This window comes from Haemorhous mexicanus, chromosome 25 (assembly GCF_027477595.1).
Source record: "Haemorhous mexicanus isolate bHaeMex1 chromosome 25, bHaeMex1.pri, whole genome shotgun sequence".
Classification (NCBI taxonomy): Eukaryota; Metazoa; Chordata; class Aves; order Passeriformes; family Fringillidae; genus Haemorhous; species Haemorhous mexicanus.
In genome coordinates, this window is record NC_082365.1 from 5,614,160 (window position 1) to 5,638,533 (window position 24,374).

At 54.5% G+C, this 24,374-nt stretch overlaps 1 protein-coding gene across 1 annotated transcript in view; it reads left to right on the forward strand.

The window, feature by feature from the left end:
• Window positions 1-24,374, forward strand: part of LGR6 (leucine rich repeat containing G protein-coupled receptor 6) — a 163,918-nt gene that overhangs the window by 65,102 nt on the left and 74,442 nt on the right. Inside the window, exons 3-4 of the mRNA XM_059867721.1 lie at window positions 5,587-5,658; window positions 19,007-19,078. Coding sequence (XP_059723704.1) covers window positions 5,587-5,658; window positions 19,007-19,078 — 144 coding nt within the window. The remainder of the gene's footprint in view (window positions 1-5,586; window positions 5,659-19,006; window positions 19,079-24,374) is intronic.

The following is a 24,374-nucleotide window of genomic DNA, read 5'->3' on the forward strand; positions in this document are numbered from 1 at the left end:
TATGGGGCACCAGCGCCGTTCTTGGCTGCCCTCGCCTGTTGTTAGAGCACCTCCACCCCCCCATCAGCCTCCAGGCATCTGGAACATCCACTCTGGGGGGCTGCTCAGCACAGGCTGAACTCCAAGGCAATGTCACTCTTGGAGGAGGCAGCACTGTAGTGGTGCTGGCAGTGGGGCATGACTCTTGTGGGAGTGACAGCTCCTCTGTGGCAGCAGGGCTGGCATTCCTGGGCAATGCTCACATGTGCCGGCACGGGGGTGAAAAGCTGCTTTTGGAGCAGTGCTGTAACGTGTCTGAAGTAGGGGACTCCTGAGACAGCAGCTTTGGTGGGTTTCCAGGGCACATCAGGCTGGACAGGTCTCATGGAGACACAAACACTTGTAGGGCCATGACCTTGATTTGCCATGCTGAGGTTTGGAGGAAAAATCACTGCTCCCTGGGAAGTCACCTTGCCTGGCACAGCCCTCTGTTTCCAGGTGACCGTAGCTAAAGAGCTGCAACTCTGAATTCTTGGCCTCTGTGGTTCTCCCAGGATTCTGACAGCTCCTGTGCAGAGAAGGCACCAGGGTACAACTCACTGGCAAAACGGAGACCAGCTCTGGTTCATCCAGGACTTTCTGTCCCCCTGGATGGCACCAGTCCTAGGCAGAGGATGGTGCTGCTCAGCAATTTAGTGGGTGAGCAAAAGCACAGAGAGAGTTAAAGGATAATTCCTCTGAGGAAGCCTTCCAAAGCTCATCCCTGTGCATGGTGTGAGGGCTGTCCTTAGCACTGGCCAAGGTGCAGGTGAGGACAGGAGAGCAGGGCTTCTAAGGGCTTGTCTACCATGAACATTGACCAATGAGGCCAAGATATTGCAGCTGCCCAAACCAAATTCAAAATGATTTGAAAATTTAGAGATTTCCATTATATTTCTACTCCATTTAGACCAGGGAGAGTGTTCAGCAACTGAAAAATCCTTGCTAGTTGGGATACTTGACCCCAGTTTTCCTGAAAAGTGCTTTCCATATGACTAATTATGTTCTGGGGTACCCCAAGTGGGGCACCAAAAGTAGAGTCAAAAGCGAAAACTGCTCTGAAGGTTTGGAGGGAACAAACAGAAAACCCTTGCAGTTATATTATAAAGAGATGGAGTGAAGATGTTCAGTGTCCTGTTCATTAAGGAGCTGTGTCTTACTAATATTACTTGGCAAATGAATGCAAACTGGCTTGCATATGAGCATTTATGTGGGTTGAAAACTGGCTTGAGGACCATAAACAAAAGAACAAATGCGATCAATCTATCGAGTTGGAACAGGCACTGAGGGGGGTACAGCGAGCAGGGCTGGAAACAGGCACAGTCTTCTCCTCAGGGATGGAGTGAGACAGCAGAGACCACATTAGAGGCATCTTCAGGAGATACCAGGCTAGGACCAGCTGCAGATTCCTGTGTGAGAAGGAAGAGTCCAGGCCTGGCCCTTTCCTCAAATGCACCATGTTTTCATTTGTTGACTTAATTGGCTTCATTCCTGCTTTGCACCAGCACAAGAGCAAACTCAGGCCTGACACGGGGCCTGTGGTCCCCTGTGTGCCCAGGGGAAGGCCCAGGCTTGGCATGATGACACAGTTTAGGCAGGAGCACGGAGTGTCTGGGCACACTGCCTCGAGAGGGTGAGTACTTGAGAAACCAACCCGAGCAGGAGATCAAAGGGGCGGCCGACACGCTCAGTGAAAGTTTGGCACAGGGAGAATTTCACTGGGATATGGACACACATGTTTGTCCTGTCCTGCCAATGGGCAACGTTCCTGCCTCCTAATGTGAGTGATAAGAGCATCACTGAGCTGCCTGAGCACCTGACATGAGCCATCTTGCCCAGCACAGCCTTCGGGCATGCCATGGAAGTTGTAGCATGACCAAGAAGCCCAAGATACAGGAGGGTTGAGCCTGTGGTAACTGAACAGCAGCAACCATACAGTGGTAAACCATGAGTTTGTTCCAACTTGGAGTGTATTGGGAATGCAGATCAAAGCCTGGAGGAATGTTCCCAGAAATCACGGGAGTGGTGGAAGGGGAGGCGGGGGGGCAGGATCTAAAATCCACCACGAGCTTTCTGAAGCAAGGCAGCCACATCCAGCTGTCACCCTCCCCTTCTATCTGCCCCTTCTCTCCTCCTTCTATCAGCCATCTTAAATCCAGAGCTTTCTCTTTCTCCCAACCCCATGTCACAGTGTAAACTTCAGGAGAACAGTGAATTAAGTGAATTAAAAAGAGCCCTGAGCAGGCCTAGAGCTGAGCCCATGTGGACCAGAATTTCAGCCCTGCAAGAATAGCTCCTCTTCCCTGTGCTTAGGGCAAAGGCAGTGCCTTTCTGTCCTCCTTGGTGGGGTTATTCACCCAAGCCTCCTCCACAGAAGGAGTAAATTAGAAGCTGTCTCAGGGGATGTCACACTGGCAGCATCACTTCAAATGTTATTGTTCCATTTTAAATGGAAAGGAAGGAACCATTTCACTGCATTTCCTGTGGGATCTGAATTCTGCAGATATATTCAATGGGTGCCTGTCTGCCAAGCAGGGGAATTGCTGGAGAGTTTGAGTGAGAGGGACAGAGGGAACCAAGCACTTGGAAGAGTGCCAAGTGACCATGGACAGAGGAAGGGTCCCACACAGAAAGATTTTTATGTCTTTGGTCTCTTACATGAACTGGCACAGGAGTTAACAGCATGGAAGCAAAGGATGGTCAGGAAGAGGCTCCAATAACTGGAGCCCCTCTGCTCTGGAGCCAGACTGAGAGAGCTGGGGGTGCTCACCTGGAGAAGAGAAGGCTCCAGGGACACCTCAGAGCCCCTGCCAGGGTCTGAAAGGGGCTCCAGGAGAACAGGAGAGGGACTGGGGACAAGGGCCTGGAGTGACAGCACAAGGGGAATGGCTTCCCACTACCAGAGGGCAGGGTTAGATGGGATATTGGGAAGGAATTGTTCCCTGAGAGGGTGGGCAGGCCCTGGCACAGGGTGCCCAGAGCAGCTGGGGCTGCCCCTGCATCTCTGGGAGTGTCCAAGGCCAGGCTGGACAGAGCTTGGAGCACCCCGGGCTGTGGAAGGTGTCTCTGCCCATGGCAGGGGGTGGGATGAGATGAGCTTTAAGGTCCCTTCCAACTTTAACTGCTCTGTGGTTCTGTGACATGTTCCCAGTGCTCACCCTTGACAGGCCACCCCAAGAGGCTCACCCATTCCTCATCTGCTCTCAGAGAGGTGGCACAGCCTTGCTCTCTGCCTGGAACACCTGGCTACCAGCCCCAGCACCAGGCAGCACCTGTCCTGGGAGGTCTAGCAAACCTCTAAACCCCACACCTCCAGACCCTGTGTGCACACCCAGCCATGCAGCCCTCTAGGAAAGTGAAAACTCAGCCTGTGTGCACAAACACAGACACGTCCCACCTCCCAGCCCCTGCACAGAAGTGGGCAGAGCCCATCCTGGACCCCAATGACAGTGTCAATTGCTTTGGGAGAGGAGTTCAGAGAAGTGGTTGTGGTTGGTGCCTCCCTTTGTGCCTGCTCCTGGCTTGGCATGGACCCCTGACCCTGGGGAGAGGAGCTGGGCTGCCTCGGTGGCAGGGAGGAGGTAAAGGCATGGAGAGAAGAGCCAAAGACCAGAGGTGGCCCAGGGACAAGGCACAGTCTGGTGCTACATGGCCAAGGACAGAACCATCTGCAGCAACAGTGAGGCACAGGGCCTTATCTGGGGCTGGGGGTGCTTTGAACCTCTAAATTCACCTAATTTCACCCAGTGAAAGCAGGGCATCAGCTTCAAAATAACACAGAGTTATTTCCCCCCTTATGTTCTGTGCTGCCCACAGTGCTGAGGTGACACCAGCTGGCTCTGCACGTGTCCCACCAGCATCCCCACACCCTGCTGAGGCCAGCAGCCCCAGCTGGGGCTCCATTTAAGCTTCACATTCCTCTCCTGCTAATCCTGGAGGTCCCAGATCCATTCAGGAACCTGGCAAACACTCAAACACACCCAGGAAAGCGAGCAGAGAGGCACGGAGCTGCCAGAAAAGGCACTTTGAGCCCGGAGTAGGTGTGAGCTGCTGCAGCCCCGAGCTGCGGGGAGGTGAGGACAGACAGCCAGGGAGGAGGATGCAGGAGCAGGCTGAGGATGCCGTGCAGGAACACCTCCCCTCCAGGCAAGCACTCCAGCCTCCCGGACAACACTCCCTCCCATGTGGAAATCAGCAATCAAAAGCAGCAATTACCCCAAATCACAGCCCCTAAGTGACAAATAGCCCAGCCTGCCAGGCAGATCATGTGCTGCAGCAGGCAGGTTCCAACCTGCTCACACACATTAAAGAGACGACCCTGTGCTGTTTATGCTGTCAGAGGCCTAATTATGGGAGAGATTTTCTCCAGATTCCCGAGGGGAGGGAGAGCTCAGGCACCCACACATGCCTGCTCTGCCACAGGTGAGCCTGGCTGCCCAAAACACCTTGGTCCCCTCGGTGACCTCTGCAGAGCCCTGCACTCTGCTTCCAGCCAGGATTGCACTGCTCAGCCTCCACACCTGTCTCCTTCCCCAGTAAAATGCCTAAAAAGAATCAAAAGTTTAATGAATACCTTTGCCAGGTCTGCGCCCAACCTCTTGGGCCTGGTTTGGACTTTCTGAAGATGAGCCTGGTCACAAATGATATTCACTGTCTCTGTTTTGGAGATGCAACATTCCACTCCGAGTCATGTACACAGGATTCTTGCCCAATTTTAGTAGCAATTTAGGGTCTTAATCAGGTTGTTGAACCTGTCTCGATGATCTCTGGCTGATGGGGGCTGGGACTTCATCCATGTTTGTCCTCAAAACAGGAGGAGAAAGAGAAAAGTCACCTCTTCTCTAGGTCAAGCCTAGATTCAGAAGTCCTGGACTTCAGTCCTGGCTCAACCACATGCCCCCACCATAGTCCTGATGGTAACAGTGAAGCAGTTTCTAATGGCACTGAAAAGTACAAATACCTTTTAATTCCCCAGCCCGCTCTGGGCCTTGTTAAGTGTTGAGTTCTAAGATCAGGTGATGCTGTACAATGGCAAATCCCACAGGGTTCCTTCAACAAATTCCTTCAGTAAGTTCTGAATGTTTTCCCCTGCTCTTTGCTGTGTCCCAGACATGTCCCATTTTCCACTGTGATGCTGCTCTTTGCTTCCTCTCCCACCCCCTGGCCCTCATTCACCAGCCAGGATTTAGGGACAGCCCTCCCATGAGCAGAAACAGCTCTGCCCTGCTCCAGTCTCTCTGCCAAGGCCTGGCATGGAGCAGGGTCTGTGGGCTGGTCACTGCCTGTGCTGGGGACCTGAGTCTATCCAGGAAAGGCCTTTGAGCCATGAGCTGTCTCTGGATGCTGAAAATGCTGGATTCAGGTCTGGCAGGAGCTGGGATTTTCTTTGCTGTTCCTCAGGCTGGGCAAGGGGATGATCCCAGGCTCAGGACTGTGGCTCAGCTTGCAGGTGCTGCAGCCTCCTCTGGAGGGGACAGGGGCAGCATGGAGGAGCTGTTAAACCTCTGCAGACAGGGGACTGTCATCACAAGGATATTGACACATGGCTGCCTCTTCTTTCCACTGCAGACGCCTTTCTGGAAACCAGATCTCCAGGATCCCAGGGGAAGCTTTCTCTGGCCTCTACAGCCTGAAGATCCTGTAAGTAACTTACTCCTCTCTTACAATCCCTGTCCCCGCCTCTCCCCAGCCCCTGGCACTGGCCATGAGCAGGGACTGCAGCCATCCCAAGGGGATGCAAAGCTTCAAGGTGTGGGGTCAGGTGTTAAACCCACCCTGGCAGACCTGCCCTTGGTGACTAGGGAGCTGTGTCCCCCCCAACTGGGGAGCTGTATCCCCCTTAATGGGGAGCTGTGTCCCACCCCAGTGGGGAGCTGTGCCCCACCCAATGGGGGGGCTCTGTCTCCCCTCACTAGGGAGCTGTGTCCCCTGAGTGGGTAACTGTGTCTCCCCCAATGGGGAGCTCTGTCCCACCCCACTGGCTAGCTGTGCCCCCCCAGTGGGGAGCTGTGCCCCCCCAGTGGGGAGCTGTGTTCCCCCCAATGGGGAGCTGTGTCCCACCCCAATGGGGGGCTGTGTCCCCCTTAATGGGGAACTGTGTCCCCCCCAGCTGGGGAGCTGTGCCCCCCTTAATGGGGAGCTGTGTCCCACCCCACTGGGGAGCTGTGCCCCCCTTAATGGGGAGCTGTGTCCTACCTCACTGGGGAGCTGTGTCCCCCCCACTGGGGAGCTGTGTCCCCTCAAACTGGGAAGCTGTGTCCCACCCCACTGGGGAGCTGTGTCCCACCCCACTGGGGAGCTGTGTCCCACCCCACTGGGGAGCTGTGCCCCCCTTAATGGGGAGCTGTGTCCCCCTTAATAGGGAGCTGTGTCCCCCCAACTGGAGAGCTGTGTCCCACCCCACTGACTGAGCAGGGCCCCCCAGGGCACGGTGTGCCCACAATGTGCCCTGGGAGAATCTGCAGAGGTTCACATTCTGCATAAAACTCACCCAACCCCCCTCAAGTGGTGTCCCCCAGATGTGGAGCCCAAACCCCAAAGTGGTCCCTTCTGCTCTGCTGCTGTGTGGGGGCTGGGTTGGAGCAACTCCAAGGTCCAGGTATCTGGGAAAGGGGCCTGTGCTCTGTCCAGCTCAGCTGCCCTCACCACAAACCCCTTCACAGCCCACGAGGCCTCTGCAGAGCTCTGGAGTGACCTGGGAAAGGTGGGATCCTTGGGCAGTGTGGCCTGAGGGACCCCAGCCTGCCCCCAGGGCCAATGGAGGTAGCTGGACCCCAGAGCTCTGCAGCCCTCAGGGATCTGCTAACCCTGCTCAGTAAAGGCTAACCCTGCTCAGTAAAGGTCACTGCAGGCAGCACCCACCCCTGCTGCCCAGTGGGGAAGGTCTGAGAGACAAAGCTCCTCTGGAAACTTTGGAATCCACACTCAGCTGAGCTGGCTCTGCTGTGGCACCTACACTCACACCTTCCTCAGGTGTCTCACTGCTCATGGAGTCACTCTGCTTCTTGTGTCCATGTGACAGCCCTCAGGGCCTGGGCAGGATGTTGAGGTGGGAGTCCCTTTCTCCCTGAGGAGCCATCTTAAAAATCTTCTGTAATAAACATTTCATCCCCAAGGGGATGTTTTGAACTCAGCCACAATGTGAAATTGTTGTAGCTGGTCCAGTTTATGCAGAGAGAGCAGGTACAAACCTGCTCCCAGGATTAGAGAGTATAAGGCTGTTTACTATGTCTTCTGAAGATGTAAAGTATGAATCCTGCCCTAAATCTCAGGGCTTAGAGATTTATCCATCCCCTGCATTAGGCAACAAATCAAAGGAACTGAGGAAAAACCGCAGCTCTCCCACCCAATTTCAACAAGAGGAGCCTTCTGCTCTGGGGATGGGAGCTTTTCAAGGTGCTTTTGATCAATTCTGTTTGTGTCAGGCCTGGGTTAGGGAAATGCAGCTTTACTGGAGCAGTGCCTCCCTTCAGAGCCCCCAGCTCCGTGGGAAGGGGAGGGTGAGGTCTGCCCTCCTGCCCTAGGACAGGGCTCTCTGACAGAGCCACAGGCAGCACCAGCAGGGACACACTCACCAGTGACCCCAGAGCCAGGAGAGGAGTGAGGGATCAGGGCACTTCATTTGGAAATGTTGCATGGGGAAGTTTGAGGAGTGAGGGATCAGGGCATTTCCAGCTGGAAGTGTTGCATGGCAAGCTTGCTCCAGGCTGTGCTGTGAGACCCATGGTTGATGTCCTCATGCTGCAGCATGAGCTGCCTTGCTCTCAGCCAGGCTGTGCCAGTGGCACAGGGTGGCATCTGGGCTCTCATGTCCCTCTGGCTGCAGCCCTGGCTGACACTGAGCCACGTGCCTGCTCAGGGGCTGTGATGGTGGAGCTGGCAGGGCTGGGTTCATGGTGGGACTCAGTGATCTCAGATGCTTTGTCCAATCTTAATGTTCCTGCTGTTCTCTGGCACGTACCTGACCCCAAACCTTTCCTGGGGGTGTGCAGAGAACTAGCCCAGCCATCAGGGGAGGAGGGTGGATCCTCACAGTGACTAATCCACCCATGAACCTCTTACTTAACAAAGTTCCTGCTTCCTCAAAGCAGGGGCACTACCAGACTCCACATCACTGGGAGCATTTCACTTTCCAAAGACTCTGATGGTTCTCCTGGCCTGTCTGCAATGGAATGTGGTGCTCTCACCTTCTCCTGGCCTGTCTGCAGTGGAATGTGATGCTGCCATGTGCTCTCACTACAGGAGATGCTCTGATTACCTTCTGCAGTTTCTGTGGGCTCCACTGGAGCGAGGTCTTTGGGGGAAAGCGGTGTCAGGTCCCTTCACCCTCCAGGAAGAGCAGTCATTGACCCCACCTGTTCCTCCATCACTGTAGGAGTAAGGGCAGCACTGAGGGACATGATGGAGACAGAGTGGTCTCTGGGAATTGCTGGAACAGGTCTAGAAATAGAAATGTTGCCAGGACACATCTTGGGAGCACTGAGCTTAATCACATTAGAAAGGCTCTTGGCAAGGGTGGGGACTCTCACTCATTTCTCTACTAAGAGAAGACTGAGGAAAACCACAAGAAGGCAGGTGAAGGCCACCCTGTGTTTCCTTCAGGTTGTGAGTAAGGTCCCTCAGCAGTGACCTGGCTGGGGCTGGTGGCTCTGCAGCAGCTCAGCAGGATCTGCTCCATCTCTCCAGCAATCAGGGGGAGCAAGTGTATTCCCTCAGTCTGCTTGTGGCCAGGGTTGGAGAGCAGAGCCTGCAGAGAGGCCATGGGGCTGGATCACCCTGCTCCTTGTGCCCTGGGAGTGACCAAAAACCTTCACCCTCTTCCCCAGCCACAGGTCAGTTCCCTCTTCCCTTTGCTGCCATTCTCTGTACCCCATCCAAGGCTGCTGAGGGTCAGAATCCACTGCTGAGCTGGCTCCATCAAGATCTCCCTGTATCCTGGAGCTCTGAGACTGCAAATATCAATTTCAGCCTGAAAGACTGGGAGGAGTTTGGGCTGCTGGGGAAGGGCAGTGATTTGTAGGGTGCTGTGGTTATGGACACTGTGGGTACTGCAGAGATAAGGGTGCAACCCTTAAAGCTGTACCTTGGTGTAAACTGGTGCCTTGTGCAGTACTCACAAGTGTGCCAGGGAACTGGGGAGCACCAGGGAACTGGGGAACACCAGACTGGCCCCAGTTATGTCCATGTCCTGTGCAATCACACTGGGAGAGGACAGCATGTCATGGGACATGGGGTGCTCACTGCACTGCTCCCCAACCAGACCAAATCCTTGCTCCCTTAGGCCCAGTGTAACCATTCCTGCAGCCATGTGCTTTTATTTGCACTTTAATCTCCACCAAAACCACACAGATAGTGAACTTTAATCTCCACCAAAACCACACAGATATTCCCCTCTTCAGAGGGTATCTGGAGATGGGAATCCAAAGAGCCCATGAGACAGGAAAGATCAGAGAGATGCTGGGATGTCAGGTATTAAAAGACAGGAGCATGGAGGAAACTCCTGTCTCCTCGCTTTAGGCAGAGGCAAAGCATCGAGATTATACTTAACCACTGAAAATCAAGGCAGAAGAGGACTCAGGGAGGGCAAATCACCCTTCAGGCTTCACACTGAACTTCCCTGGGGGGGGGTTGGCCAGCAAAGGGCTGCTGGGCTGGGACCCACCTGCCCTGAGACACCAGCTGTGATTCTGCTGCTCCTCTTGGTGCTGGACCAGCTCTGGCCAGGCCACGCTGTCCCACCTGGGCCCTGCCCTGCAGGACACGAGGCAGCAGCAGAGCAGCCAGATGACAACAGGCACAAGGGTGGGGAAATGTCAAATCCTCACCTCTGGGGAGCCTAGAATAGAAACTGCAGGGCTGGTAGAAGAGTGAGATGGATGGGGCTCCCCCAGCCATGCCCCCCTCCTGCAGCTCCTGTGCACAGCTGGGCCCTGGGCAGCACAGGGGGCCCCGGGGGTCCTGGTGCTCACAAGGGCCACTCCAAGCCTCTGGCACTCTGACAATCACAGCTGCCTGCCCCCTCAGCTCCTCTGTTTACCCCCTCACAGCACCCTGCCCCTGTCCTCTCCCTCTCCCCTGCCTGGGGATCTCCTCCCCTCCTGCTGCCCGTGCTCCCGGGGCAAGGGCAGGGGGCAGCGAGCACCAGGAGCTGCCTTGCTGCTGCACCCAGAGCCCCTTCCCACGGGGGGCACGCTGCCAGGCTGCTGGCACCCCTCTGCCATGGCTGTCACCCCCACAGGATGGGTGGCTGCTGGCAATGAGCCCTGCAGGTCCATAACCATGGGCTGTGCTTCTCCTTCCCAGCTGAGCAAGGGCCCTGGGAGCCCCAGGGATGGATCCCGTGGGTTCTCTGCAGCCCACTGGGATGGAAACCTCATCCAGGGGGGCAACTGTCCCACAGGGACCAGCACAGCCTCTGGGGCTCCTGCTCCTGCAGAGGGATTTGTTTCTGCAGCCCAGGTGTGCTGGGGAGATAAAACCCTGGCTCCTGCAGCCCAGTGAGAAGGATTGGGCTCTGGTGGTGAACAATGAGTCAGCTGAGGTCACTTAACCCAGAGGAGAGGGGAATGAGGATGGACACAAACCTTCAAGGACAGGCTGCTGCTGCAATCAGTCAGGAAATACATCATCTCCATATGTGAAGACAAGGAATAGCAGGTTTAGGAGTAGATGGCAACCAGGATATTGGGGGTGCTGTGTTTGAGATATGGGTGCTGTGTCCTAGGCTGGCTAAGGTTTGACAAGTGACAGGCTGGAATGACTGCCCCAGCCATGACCAGCTGAAACCTGGGCTGTTCAGGAGCTGACTCACAGCAGGGTCAAAGATCTTCCCTCTGGTGACCGGGGGGTCCCCTGAGGAGGCAGGCTGATATCTGGGAATGGAAACAATTTTCCTAGTTTAATTTTAGTGTGCTAGAGCCCTAGGGCTAATTGCAATCATGTGCAGGTCCACAAGTAAACTCTCACATGCTTCTTGGGCTGTCAAGGGGCCTGGTGCTTTCCCAGTCTTCCCAGAGAATGAGTTTATGTTTAAAAAAGGATGGGAAACACCCTGGGAATTCCTCCACCAACCCGCCTGTGCAGATGGTCTCTCCCTGCCCTCGGAGTGAATCCCAGAGGTTCTGGAACCTGGAGCAGATTCTTGGCTCTGCCTCCTCTGGCTGCTTCACTCGCAAAAACCACCTGGAAAGTGGCCATGAAGATAGGCCTGTGCAAAAACCATGCAGGGGTACACCCAGGGAAGCAGGTGTGTGGAGACTGGGAAGGTAGCAGGGGAAGAGCCAAGCTGCCCCACTACAACCAAACATCGTGCCCCAGATCTGCTGGGATGGGCTGAGGTCTTCATGCATGGAGCCTGGAGCCAGCCAAGGGCAAGGGGAGATGTGGCCTCCTCAGCCCCCTCAGACAAGGGCAGGCTGACAGGGTGGATGCTCAGCAGCAGGAGCTGGTGCTCCGAGGTTTTCTCCACTGGCAGGTCCTTCCCTGTGCAAAGACTTTGGGAGTGCAGCTCTCCTGGGGGCTGCTCTGCAGCACGGTGCACCCACCTCTCTCCACAGAGCTGATGCTCCTCAGTGCAAGCTTCATTGCCAGGATCATTGGAAGCCACCCCACAGGCTGTTTTGACCCCCCCTGCAAGCTCCTTCCCTTTCAAAATCAGCTCCTGGTCCCATGCTCTCCCAGCCTTGGAGCTTTCCAGGGTGGCAGAATATGCTGCTTAATGAGAGTATCTGGAAAACTGGAAATTTCTCTGTCCTTCCAGACCTCCTCATGAGCTGCCTGCATGCTTCTCCCCTCCAAGTGTCCTGGCTGGAGCTCCATCGGCCAGGAAGCTCCATCCCAGCTGGCCGTGGGGCTGACTTGTGCTGCCACAGCTTCCCAGACATCCCAGCCTTGCTCAGGTGTCCCTCGCCGAATGCTGCCCTGCACAGCCAGGAATGCCCGTGCTGTGACTCCTGGCTGAACATGCTGCAGCAACAGCAGGGCTCACTAGCCAAGAAGGAATCCCACACCAAACTCCACGGGGAAAGACTCCAAGTGCAACCACAACCTCACCCCAAAACGTGGAGGGCAAAATGCCTGAGTGCATCCTCTTGGCTGCAGACCCTGCTCCCACAGCAGGCCCACCCTGCCACTCCATTCCTCAGCAAGCCCCAACCAGCCTGTGGGAGTGTGCAGACCCCGTGGTGCCCAGCCTGCCTGCACAGCCTGGGGGGTGAGCACTGCACTGCCCAGCACAGACTGGGGTGTGAGCACTGCCCAGCACTGCCCAGCACAGACTGGGGTGTGAGCACTGCCCAGCACTGCCCAGGGTGTGAGCACTGCACTGCCCTGGGTGTGAGCACTGCCCAGCACTGCCCAGCACAGACTGGGGTGTGAGCACTGCCCAGCACTGCCCAGGGTGTGAGCACTGCACTGCCCAGCACTGCCCAGCACAGACTGGGGTGTGAGCACTGCCCAGCACTGCCCAGCACTGCCCAGCACTGCCCAGCATTGCCCTGGGTGTGAGCACTGCCCAGCACTGCCCAGCACAGACTGGGGTGTGAGCACTGCCCAGCACTGCCCAGGGTGTGAGCACTGCACTGCCCAGCACTGCCCAGCACAGACTGGGGTGTGAGCACTGCCCAGCACTGCCCAGCACTGCCCAGCACTGCCCAGCATTGCCCTGGGTGTGAGCACTGCCCAGCACTGCCCAGCACAGACTGGGGTGTGAGCACTGCCCAGCACTGCCCAGGGTGTGAGCACTGCACTGCCCAGCACTGCCCAGCACAGACTGGGGTGTGAGCACTGCCCAGCACTGCCCAGCACTGCCCAGCACTGCCCAGCATTGCCCTGGGTGTGAGCACTGCCCAGCACTGCCCAGCACAGACTGGGGTGTGAGCACTGACCAGCACTGCCCTGGGTGTGAGCACTGCACTGCCCAGCACTGCCCAGGGTGTGAGCACTGCACTGCCCTGGGTGTGAGCACTGCCCAGCACAGACTGGGGTGTGAGCACTGCCCAGCACTGCCCAGCACTGCCCAGGGTGTGAGCACTGCACTGCCCTGGATGTGAGCACTGCACTGCCCAGCACTGCCCAGCACAGACTGGGGTGTGAGCACTGCCCAGTTCTGCCCAGCACTGCCCAGCACTGCCCTGGGTGTGAGCACTGCACTGCCCCAGCACTGCCCAGCACAGCCTGGGGTATGATCACTGCCCTGTCCTGCCCAGGTCTGTCCAGCACTGCCCCGTCCTGTCCAGCACAGCCTGGGGTATGATCACTGCCCTGTCCTGCCCAGGTCTGTCCAGCACTGCCCTGTCCTGCCCAGCACAGCCTGGGGTGTGGACTCAGCACTGCCTGAACCCCCTCCCATCACACCCTGCCCCAGCCCTGCCCATGGTTCATCTCCATCAACAGGCAGGCTGGACAGGAGTGGCCTTGTTCAGCACATGCCACGTGCCCTGGATGGGCCCTACCCAGTGCCCACCTCCCCCATCCCCTCCCCTTTTCCTCCTGAGTTGTGACCTCAGGACCTCCTGTGGCCCAGGACAGATGCTGACTCACCTGGCCTGTGAGCACACATCAAACAACATCACCAGAAAAGTCAAGCTGCCCCAGGATGGCAGGTTTGGAGGTGGCTTGGGACACCTCAGCAATCCCTAGACAGACCCTGCTCTTGGCCAACCCTGAGCTGTGCAGTGCAGAAATGGCTTTGAGACAAAGGGAATGGTGTGGCCCATCCAAGAGACGCTCCCATTGGGAGAGAAGAGGAACGTGCAGAGGTTGGAATGTCTTTAATCCCCATGCATGGGCTCCAGGCACAGTTGCCTCCAGCAATAACAGCCCTTTGACTGTGCTGGCTGAGTCACTTCAGCCTCCCAGGATGGGGACATTTTATCATGCACAGGCCTGTACCTCTGAGGGCTGTGTGTCTGCTGAGGTTCTCTTGTGCAAGGATCCTGGTGTGATGGGACCAGATCCCAACATTTTTCTGGTCGTTCAGGCGTGGTCCCTGCCAACAAACAATCCTCCTCCTCCTGAAAATGAAACCCGACCTCTGAGGAGCTGTGATTTATTCTGGTTCCAGCCAGACTGCTGTGGGCAGCAGGTGGAGTGTCCGTGTCTGCTGGTGTCTGCAAGCCCTGGCACCACCTGAGCAGTGCCAAGCAAGGTGCCAGTGCTCCATCCACACCTGGGCTTCAGTCATTGCTGGTCTGAGCAGTCTTTGCTTGTCATGTTCATATCAGTGTCCTCAGCTTGTCCAGAAGTTGGCTTATCAACCAGCAAGGTCACAGAATCACAAAATGGTTTGGATTTGAAGCAAGCTTAAGGACCATCCCATTCCATCCCCTGCCATGGCAGGGACACCTCCCACCAGCCCAGGGTGCTCCAAGCCCCAAACCTGGCCTTGGACACTGCCAGGGATGGGGCAGCCACGGCTGCTTTGGGCACCTGTGCCAGGGCCTCACCACCCTGAATAAATTCTAAGAAAATTTGACTCAGCAACAGAGAAATTACATCAACTAGACCAGGATTGCTCCATGGGCACAAGAATTTGAGCTCTGACTGAGGTTGTCCCCAAGCTGCTGTGAAGCAGCACCTTGCTGTAAGAAAGCCAATGAAATACTGGAATCATCTGCCCAGGGAGGTGGTGGAGTCCCCATCCCTCGATGTGTTTAAAAAAAGACTGGATGTGGCACTTGGTGCCGTGTTCTAGTTGAGGTGTTGGAGCGTGGGTTGGACTTGATGATCTTAAAGGTCTCTTCCAACCTAGAAATTCTGTGATTCTGTGATTCTGTGAAATCCAGGGATTTAATTGGAAGGCAGGAGCTGAGGGAGAGGCAGGAATGGACAGATGCTGACAGACAAAGGCTGAGGGCAGTGTGATTGGGGATCTTGGGGTCACTGTGATTTTGTGGACTGAGGTCCAGCTTCACAGACTGTCTGTGCCTCAGTCAGGCACCCTGCAGCAGGCCTGGGCCCCACACAGACCCTGCACCAGCATCCCTGCCTACACCCTGGAAAGCAGGGTGCTCCCTGGGGGCAGCAGGAATGTGGGGAGGGGACTGAGTCTGCCTCAGGCTTTTAGGACCATGAGTCAGGAGGTGACAGATGACTGGTTTGCAGAGTTGTTGCCTCTTTTCAGTGCTGCTGACATTAATGTGCAGTGACCTCTTGAAGCAGAATGTGTTGGCCATCCTTGGATGCTGCAGGTGCTGTCCTCAGTGAGCTGCAACATTGTCTTCCCTCTTCTTATGCAAGAGCAGCACCCCAAAGGGCAAAATGCCACAGCTTAGACAGAGAGGGACCCAGCAGCCCTGTCCCAGCTTTTCAGATGCCCTGCTGTCCTCTGAACCCTTTTGCCATCCTCCTGTGGTAGCACCCTGGTATGGAGCAGCCCCAGGAACCAGCTCTAAGCCCAGGAAGGAGGTGGCACAGAGAGGAGCTGTGATCCTGCAGCTGTGTAGGATCATCCACCTGGCATCTTCCACCAGGTTTTGGTACAATTGTTTGAGCTCTTCCCAAAATCATGTTGTATGTTGTTTATGAAAAATAAGTAATGTGCAAGGGTGGTTTAATGTGATGTGTAAGGAGTGAGTGCAGTGAGCAGGGCCTGATGGGGGCTGTCCTTAACACCAGACTGTAAGAGAAGCCATCCTGGGACATCCAGGGATAAACACAGCATGTCTTCTCCTGCTAAAACCTGAGTGAGAAAAGCTGGAGCTTTCCTGAGCTTGAGGCTGAATGGAGAATTTCTTGTTTAATGCCAGGGTGGCCCTGTCCCTAGAATATTAACAAACTCTGTTTGGAATTGGTTTTTGGTTTCTCTGTGTCATGCTCTGATGATGAGTTATTGGATTCATTATGTGCAATGTGAAGAAGCACTGGTTCTTGTCCCAGTCCCAGCATCTGAAAACTTCTCTAGCTGCCCTGCTGCTGTGAAAAACAGCATTGTCCACCACTCCAGTGGTTTTTGAGGTCTCTGAAGCATCTTCCTTAAATATTGTTTGTCTGCACCAAAATGGCTTCATTTTGGAACCAGTCCATGCTGATGGTGGTCTGGAAAGTCTCTCAGTCTGTTTTACTGGTTGGAGGAGGGACTTGTAATGAATGACAGGCAGCAGGATCCAGCAGAAGTGTGACAATGGGCTTTGCTTTAGTGCTGCCTTCAGATACTTCCAGTGATCAACACTAAACACCAGGCTCACATTTCAGAGAGCCACTGAGATTCAGTGTTTGTCCCACCAAAACCCTGAAAGCACTTTCTGAAGCCCCACTCTGCATCTCTCTGCGTCCAGCTCCAAAAACTCTTGAGTTTTAACACTCGTGAATTATTATTCCACTTCACTGGGCTGCAGGAGCCAGGGTTTTATCTCCCCAGCACACCTGGGCTGCAGAAACAAATCCCTCTGCAGGAGCAGGAGCCCCAGAGGCTGTGCTGGTCCCTGTGGGACAGTTGCCCCCCTGGATGAGGTTTCCAGTGGGCTGCAGAGAACCCACGGGATCCATCCCTGGGGCTCCCAGGGCCCTTGCTCAGCTGTGAAGGAGAAGCACAGCCCATGGTTATGGACCTGCAGGGCTCATTGCCAGCAGCCACCCATCCTGTGGGGGTGACAGCCATGGCAGAGGGGTGCCAGCAGCCTGGCAGCGTGCCCCCCGTGGGAAGGGGCTCTGGGTGCAGCAGCAAGGCAGCTCCTGGTGCTCGCTGCCCCCTGCCCTTGCCCCGGGAGCACGGGCAGCAGGAGGGGAGGAGATCCCCAGGCAGGGGAGAGGGAGAGGACAGGGGCAGGGTGCTGTGAGGGGGTAAACAGAGGAGCTGAGGGGGCAGGCAGCTGTGATTGTCAGAGTGCCAGAGGCTTGGAGTGGCCCTTGTGAGCACCAGGACCCCCGGGGCCCCCTGTGCTGCCCAGGGCCCAGCTGTGCACAGGAGCTGCAGGAGGGGGGCATGGCTGGGGGAGCCCCATCCATCTCACTCTTCTACCAGCCCTGCAGTTTCTATTCTAGGCTCCCCAGAGGTGAGGATTTGGCATTTCCCCACCCTTGTGCCTGTTGTCATCTGGCTGCTCTGCTGCTGCCTCGTGTCCTGCAGGGCAGGGCCCAGGTGGGACAGCGTGGCCTGGCCAGAGCTGGTCCAGCACCAAGAGGAGCAGCAGAATCACAGCTGGTGTCCTGCTCCTCACAGCCCCTGCAGTCACCCCCAGGGTCTCTGTTCTCTCCCAAGAGCCCTTCTGCCCTGCCCTGGCTCTCCTGTGATTCCCACTAGCCCAGGTGGTGCCCAGCTGTATTTGTGTGGCCTTTTGGCCCTGTTCCTCTATTGGGCCTGTCCCTCAGTTTCCCTGTGGAATTCTGCATTTCCCAACTGCTCTTCCCCACCAAACTCTCTCCGCATGTGTGCAAGTTGTTGGCAGAAATGCCAGGTGAGATGCTGTCAGTCCTTAATCATGCTCTTCATTTGGAAGGGAACCATTTATTAAGTGTGGCCTCTCTGCTGCCCTTTTGTGCCAAACACATCTTCTCCCCTGCACTGAATGTCAAAATTCAACATTTTACTAAAGGAAAGCTGAAGTCATGGTAGCTGGTGTCTATTCTTTCTTCTCCATTCTTATGCTCTTTTACCCTGTATAGAAAAAAATTTTGGCACAACTCATTTTTCATGAGCTACTTCTGACAGTTCCTCATTTCCTTGCTCTTTCTTCTGTGTTCATACAAATAATTTACTGGTAAGTCCCCATTTTCTTCCAGAAGTCAAAAAGTTTTGTGCCCTAAATCTTTCCTTTTTTAAAGGATGTCTCTTTCCAAACTCCCTTCCATGTCAGACTCTGAATCCTTGGCAGAAAGGCTGCAGTCACTGCAGTGGGTCCCTGTTCTTTGGGCTGCCCCTCACCACTGAGGCCATGCCCTGCTCCTTTGGCACTGGCAGTAAATTATGATTGGACCCTAAGCACCATTTTCTTTTTTCATGCCATCTTCAATCACTCTAAGAAGGTTTTTGAGTAACCTCAGGAAGGTAAAACCTTCCTTTTTTAGGCACTTCCCCAGGCCCAGCTACCTTGCTGGGATGTGTCTGATACCCAAGGGAGCATGTGTCAGTGATATCCCAGCTCTGGAAGGAACAAAGCTCAGGACAGAGGCATGTCCAGAGTCAGGAACAGCCTTTGCAAAGATGCTGAGATGATGACAGCAGTGAACTCAGATGTGTGGTGCTCCAGTGGGCCAGTCAGAGAGGGTTGTGTCTGACCAGGTCTGAAACAGCCCTTGGAGTTTGGTTCTCACTCTACCTCCATGCCTAGAGCTGTTCAGACACCCACCCTGGGTGCACTGTCACCTTTGTCTCCTCCTTTCCCAGCACCTGTGTAGGTGTCCCCGTGTCCACTGCCCTCCTCCATGCCCTGCACTCACTTCCACCCCTAAGGGCTCCTCCTGGCTCCTGCCTGTCCAGCCCAACAGCCCCAGGCACCTGCTCTCTCTGCAGTCTCTGGTTTGGTTTTTTCCACAGCAGCTCCAGTTCCTGCTGCCAGCTGTGCCAAGGCTGTTGGGTCCCTGAGCAAACAGCTGTGAGCAGCTTCTCACCCTCTGTGCCTGCTGTGCCACAGTGGGGTAGGAAAGCTGCCCAGGGCTGGTTTCCATCCCCTCTGGAGGGAACCACTGAGGGAACACACATGGGCAAAGGATGCTTGACTCCAGGATAAACGTGGGACAGCCTGGCTCAGAGCACTGGTGTCAGTCTGGGGTAACAGAGGCACATCTGCAGGGCAGAGGCCCCTTTGTGCAGCACCAAACTCCCCTTGGCCCTTCTGCTGCACCTCCTGGGCCACACTTGGCTGCAGCTCACCTGCCAGCTCACCTGCCAGACACCTTAAACTTGCTTAAGAGCCCTGGCTGGCCAAGTGGTGCTTCCCAGCTTTCCAGCAAGAGCCCAGAACAACTTCAGAAACAAGCAGCAGCATCCTCCATTTCATGTCAGGCTGTTGTTGTTGGGTTTTTAACAAAGTTTTCTTTTTTCTAATTATAGGATGTTGCAGAACAATCAGCTGAGCTGCATCCCTGCAGAGGCACTGAGAGATCTTCCAAATCTCCAATCTCTGTAAGTCATTAAAAATCAATGCTGCGAGCTGCACAGTCCCTTGGGGACCCCAGGCTTCCCAGCATTTGAGTAATTAGTTCCTTTGTCAAGGATGTTCTGTTCCTTCTTCCTTTTCTTTTCCAATTTATTCAAAGATTACTGTCACTTAGAGTGGAAGGGGGGGAGGGCAGTTTTCAAGGAAGAAACACTGCCTTGGTAGAGGATGTTGAAATTACAGCTCCCCTTGTGTGCATTGTGATGAAAAGGCCACCAGAGCCAATGCATATTTCAAGGAACATTGGAAAACATCCACCCAAAGAGTTTCTGTCCTCTGCACTGTGGACCACAGTGGGGAAAGGACCTGCCAGTGAGCACAGAGCACACTCTGGGCTGTCAAAGGGCGAGTTGGGCTGTTTTACCCAAATGGAGGAGAATGGTGGCAGGGTAGAACTGCTTGAAAGACTTTAACAATTCAGCCCTGGGAAGAAGCTGAGGCTGTGATTGTGCTTTTCCTGTAAAGGAGCTGTACCCACAGCAGGTCTGTGCTCCTGTGCTCCCTAAATATCACAGCACTTTGGAATTGTGCTGTTTCCTGAGTATGGGCAGAGTTGAGACCAGACCCTGGGAGTGCCAGTGGATTTAGGGAAGGTGTGTTTGGTGCAGAGAGCACAGCTGAAGCTTATAAGAGCATTCTGAGCTGGGCTGAACCACTGAAAATCTGACCTTCTCCCTTAATCCTTAACTTCAGACCCAGTCTTACACAGCCCTTTTATCACGTAAATGTCAGCTGGGAGCAGTTTCTGGGAGTCTCCTGCTTGGAGCAGGACTATGGCAGATACTCAGGGGGGCAGCTGCAGCTTTGTCTCTCCAAGCACAGAGATTCCCCTCTCACTGGTAGCCTGGGGCTGTTCTTCCTGGGGAAGAAACTTTTTCTCAAGTCCAACGTAAAACTCCTGGAAGGCAATTTGTGGCCATTACTCTTTGTTTGATCACCTGGAACCACCCTGAAGGGCTTGGCTCCATCATCTTCGGTTGCAGGTCCCTGGCAGTTCTCCTCTCAGCCCCTTCTCTGCTAAGTGAAACCAACCCTGCTCCTTCCACCTCTGCTCATGGGGCAAATGGCCTGGGACCCTGGCTCAGCCACTGCCCCTCCACTGGACCTGTCTCATTCCTCCTCATCCTCCTAACACTGGCCACCCCAAAACTGGGCACAGTTCTTCATGTGTGGCCCTCCCAGTACCCAGTAGGAGTTTCTGTAAATATTAATTTAAATATTAATTTGCAATGGGGGTGTTGGCTGTGCAGGATATAAATGTTCTTTCTGCCAGAAGAGATTTGAAACATTTGTTGTTGAAACATCCTTGGCACATGGTTGTGCTTATTATTAAATTGTGTTGACATCACCACCAGTGCCAGAGTCAAGACCCCCACTCCAGGGATTTTGAGATCAGGTTGTTTTCCAAGTGACTTCTCTTTCAAGGGAAGCATGGCATGGAAGGTTGCAGGTTCTCTTTTCTGCCTCTGTCAGGGTCAGGATTGAAAGTGCTCGAGATGATATTTTGTGTTCAGACTCAGATGTTTATTTTTCCTTATCTATGTTACAGTCTCACAAGCAGTGAGTTCTGCAGTATTTCACTAACAAGCTATAAAAATGGCCCCATATCTATCACCACAAAGTCTTTAAAGGACAAACTATCCAGTTAAGAAATGACACCTAAATTATTTTCACTTTCAACCCAATCAATAATCCCTCATATCCCACAATGCAGACTTTTCTGTCCAGTTACACAAAACCACCCAAACCCATGGAGAAGAAGGTGAAGAAGAAGGAGCAGCCTCTGCTCTAAAACCTCCATCTCCAGCTTTATTACTGTATTCTAAAACCTTAAACTCTAAGTTTTCCACCCTGTGATATCACACATTTCGATTCAAACTCCACACCCACAATCCCAGTTCTGTCATTCCATTTTGGAAGCTTCTCCACAGGTCAATGCAGTGTTCTCCTGGGGGTCTGTGCCTGTCAGCACAGAAAGTCTGAAATTCTCAGCACCCGGGGTTCCAGCAGCAGGTCACTGCCCCAGGAACATCCCTTGCCCCCTCTCCTGTCTCTGCTATGCCCTGCCAGTGTGTCACAGCCAGTGCCACCAGAGCCCACAGCTGCAGAGAGCCAGCCTTGGCTTCTGAAGGTTCAGCTGCTGCCACAGCCACCACTGCAGCACTGGCCACCAGTCCTGGGGCATTCCCCACTGCTGGGGGGCAACCTGAGCTAGGGCTGGGAGGTCCTCATGCTGCGTCTCCTCAGCCCACTGCCCCTGCCAAAATACCACAGGGCACGTGAGAAATGCAAACCACCCCAAGAAGATACCTGCAGCACTCTGGGGTTGTTTAAGGGGCAGGGTGGGAGAATCCCTTGTGGGAATTAGCACTGAGGTACCTGCTCCCAGTGCATCTCAAGGCCACCTCACCCAGGGTGGTTTTCCCAGGTGTCTCCAAAGTTGAGTCAGGAGCTAGGGCCAGCTGGGATCCAGTGCTCTTCCTGCAGAAACTGAAGAGTAAAAGCAAAATTTTGGAAGAAATAAGCTGCTTTAGACAACCTGAGGGAGACTAGGCTTGGAATAAAATCAGAGGGTGAGCATCTGGGCAGGTCTGGCTCGGACATGGCTAATGCCTGTCACAGCAGCACTGCTTTCAAGAGCTGCAGCCACAGTGACCAGAGCCTGCTGCAGCCAGCTGTGTCCTCCCTGCCCCCAGAACAAGCTGTCGAAGCTGGTTGGTTCCCACCCAGGGTCTGAGGTGACTTAGCAGGGACCTCCTGCCTTTCCTGAGCAGCCCTGCTCCTGTGCACCAACCTGTCTGGGCTGTTCCTGCCCCTCAGAGCTTCCCTCAGCCCCTCACCCCTACAGTGCACAAGCAGCCACACCTGGTCCCTCTGGGCTCCTTTGCTCCTCCTCTTCTCATCATCCATTTTTAAGATACCTGACCTCATTTCCCTATAACAGAGCCACGTCTTCTGTGCCTTCCCCAGCTCTTCCTGAGGCTCAGGATCCTTTCCCAGCCCCTCATTGTTTTTGAATCTTGTCCCAGACCCAGACTGGGCACAGGGGGCACAGGAAGGACTGGGACTGTGATCTCCCACTCTTCCCTCTGTTTAAAAAAAAAAAAAAACCCAAACTGTTAGTCTGACAAGACCTGAGTTCAGGATGGGAAAGGCACTGACACCTTCAGGCCTGCAGAACTGCTCCATCCAATGCTTCCAACTCTCCCAGCCAGGCCCACAGCATATTCACCAGGCACAGTGGGAGCAAGGAAGTTCAAAGGAAAACTCCTGCTGGGAAAATAAATTTTTCATGGGACGGGGTCTAAAGTGCCCCTCCATCCAAGTGAGCCTCCAGACACGTTCTCATGGTCACAGAGTGCCCACGGCTTCTTTAGAATCGGAGCACAGAATCACAGAATCATCACTGTTGGAAAAGACCTCCAAGATCAGCCCAGAGCACAGAGTGCCACATCCAGACACTCCTTGGACACCTCCAGGGATGGAGGTGGGGACTGCACCACCTCTCTGGGAAGCCCCTTCCAGTGCCTAACAACCCTCTCAGTGAAGAAATTCTTCCTGATGTCCAACCTGAAGCTCCTCTGGCACAGCCTGAGGCCATTTCCTCTTGTCCTGTCAGCTTTACACAGGTGACTGATTAACACCCTTTTTGGGAGCCCATTTGAGAACTGGCAGAGCATATAAAAATATAAAGAAATATATAAATATAAAGTGTATTGGGAACAGCATAATCCCCTGTAGCAGATCTGTTGGGACCTTAAAGCTTATCTCAATCCAGCCCCCTGCCACAGGCACTTTCCACGAGGCCACATTGCTCCGGGCCCTTTGCCAACCTGGCCTTGAACACTCCCAGGGACAGGGCAGCCACAGCTTCTCTGGGCAACCTGTGCCAGGAAGATGAAGAGCTCCAGGAGAAGATTTTTGTAACAAAAAGCAAGCAGCAAATCATGAGTAACTTGTGTAGGTCTGACATCAGTGAACCTAGCTCACCCATCCCGTTCTGTCTGTGCTTACAAGAGTTCAGGGTGAAGCCACAGAAGATCAGTAACATCCCCAGCTGTCACTTCTGCATGTGTGCCCCTGAGGCTGGCCCAACTCTTCAGCCAGCTGGGGTCAGCCTCTTCTGGAGGCAAAAGTTTCAGAAGTGCTCTATGCAATGGAGAACTCTTCCCTGTCTGGGATGGTTAAAGGAAGGGCAAAAAGTGCTTCTCAGAGGGATCCTGAGCACAGCTCACCCTCAGGCTGCAGTGAAACCTGCCCTGAGCACAAGAGGACAGGAGGGAGCTGTTCTCCAGTGTGGGTATTCCACAGGAAGGTTATCCTCCAGAGGAACAGGCACAAGCCAGCTCTGCCTTGCATTAGCACCACACCAAACTCCTCTTCTGCCTCGAGCCTGACTTCTTTAGTGTGGAGGGCATGTGCGGACAAAGATGATGATTTGCACTTTCATATAATCACAGAACATCAAGGTTGGAGGAGACCCTCAGAATCACCTAATCCAGCCACCAACCCAGCACCACCACACTGACCCCCACACCACATCCCTGAGGGCCACATCCAGACACCTCTTGAACACCTCCAGAGACAATGACTCCACCACCTCCTTGGGCAACTAATCCCAGTGCCTGACCACTCTTTCAAAGAAAAAATAATTTCTAATGTCTAATCTGAATCTCCCCTGGAGGAGCTTAGGGCCATTTCCTCTTGTCCTACCCCCAGCTCACTATAACCTCCTTTCAGGCAGCTGTGGAGGGCAGCTTTCTCCTCCTCCCACAGAAGCTGCCCTGCAGAGACCCTTGGGCTGGGTGAGGTGCCAAGAACCAGGTCTGGTGACACAGCCCAGTGTGGCTGCAAGGCACAGCCCTGCTGGGGGTGGATGGGACATTTCTGAGCACACACAGAGTGTGACAAGGTGGTGCCACTGCTGTGCCTCACACTGGGGCAAGCATGACCTGGAGGACATCCTGGGTCTCACCCTGTGCTGCTCCCCTGGGGGAGCAGCCAGTGCTTGCAGAGTCCTGCAGTTTTCCTCCTAGCTCATGTTAAGAGATGCTCTCCACCCATCAGGAGTGGCACAGCATGGACTGTGTCTGAAGGGGAATACAGGGCTGAGATGCTCTGCTTGGTTTCTACCGCCATGGCTTCTCCAAATGTGGCTACTCACCTCAGACCAAGAGACTCCATGCAGGTCTGCATTAGAGTGATTTTTTCCCCCCTCTTTTCATATGAGTAATTTTCCACAAGTTTATGAGACTCCTGTGT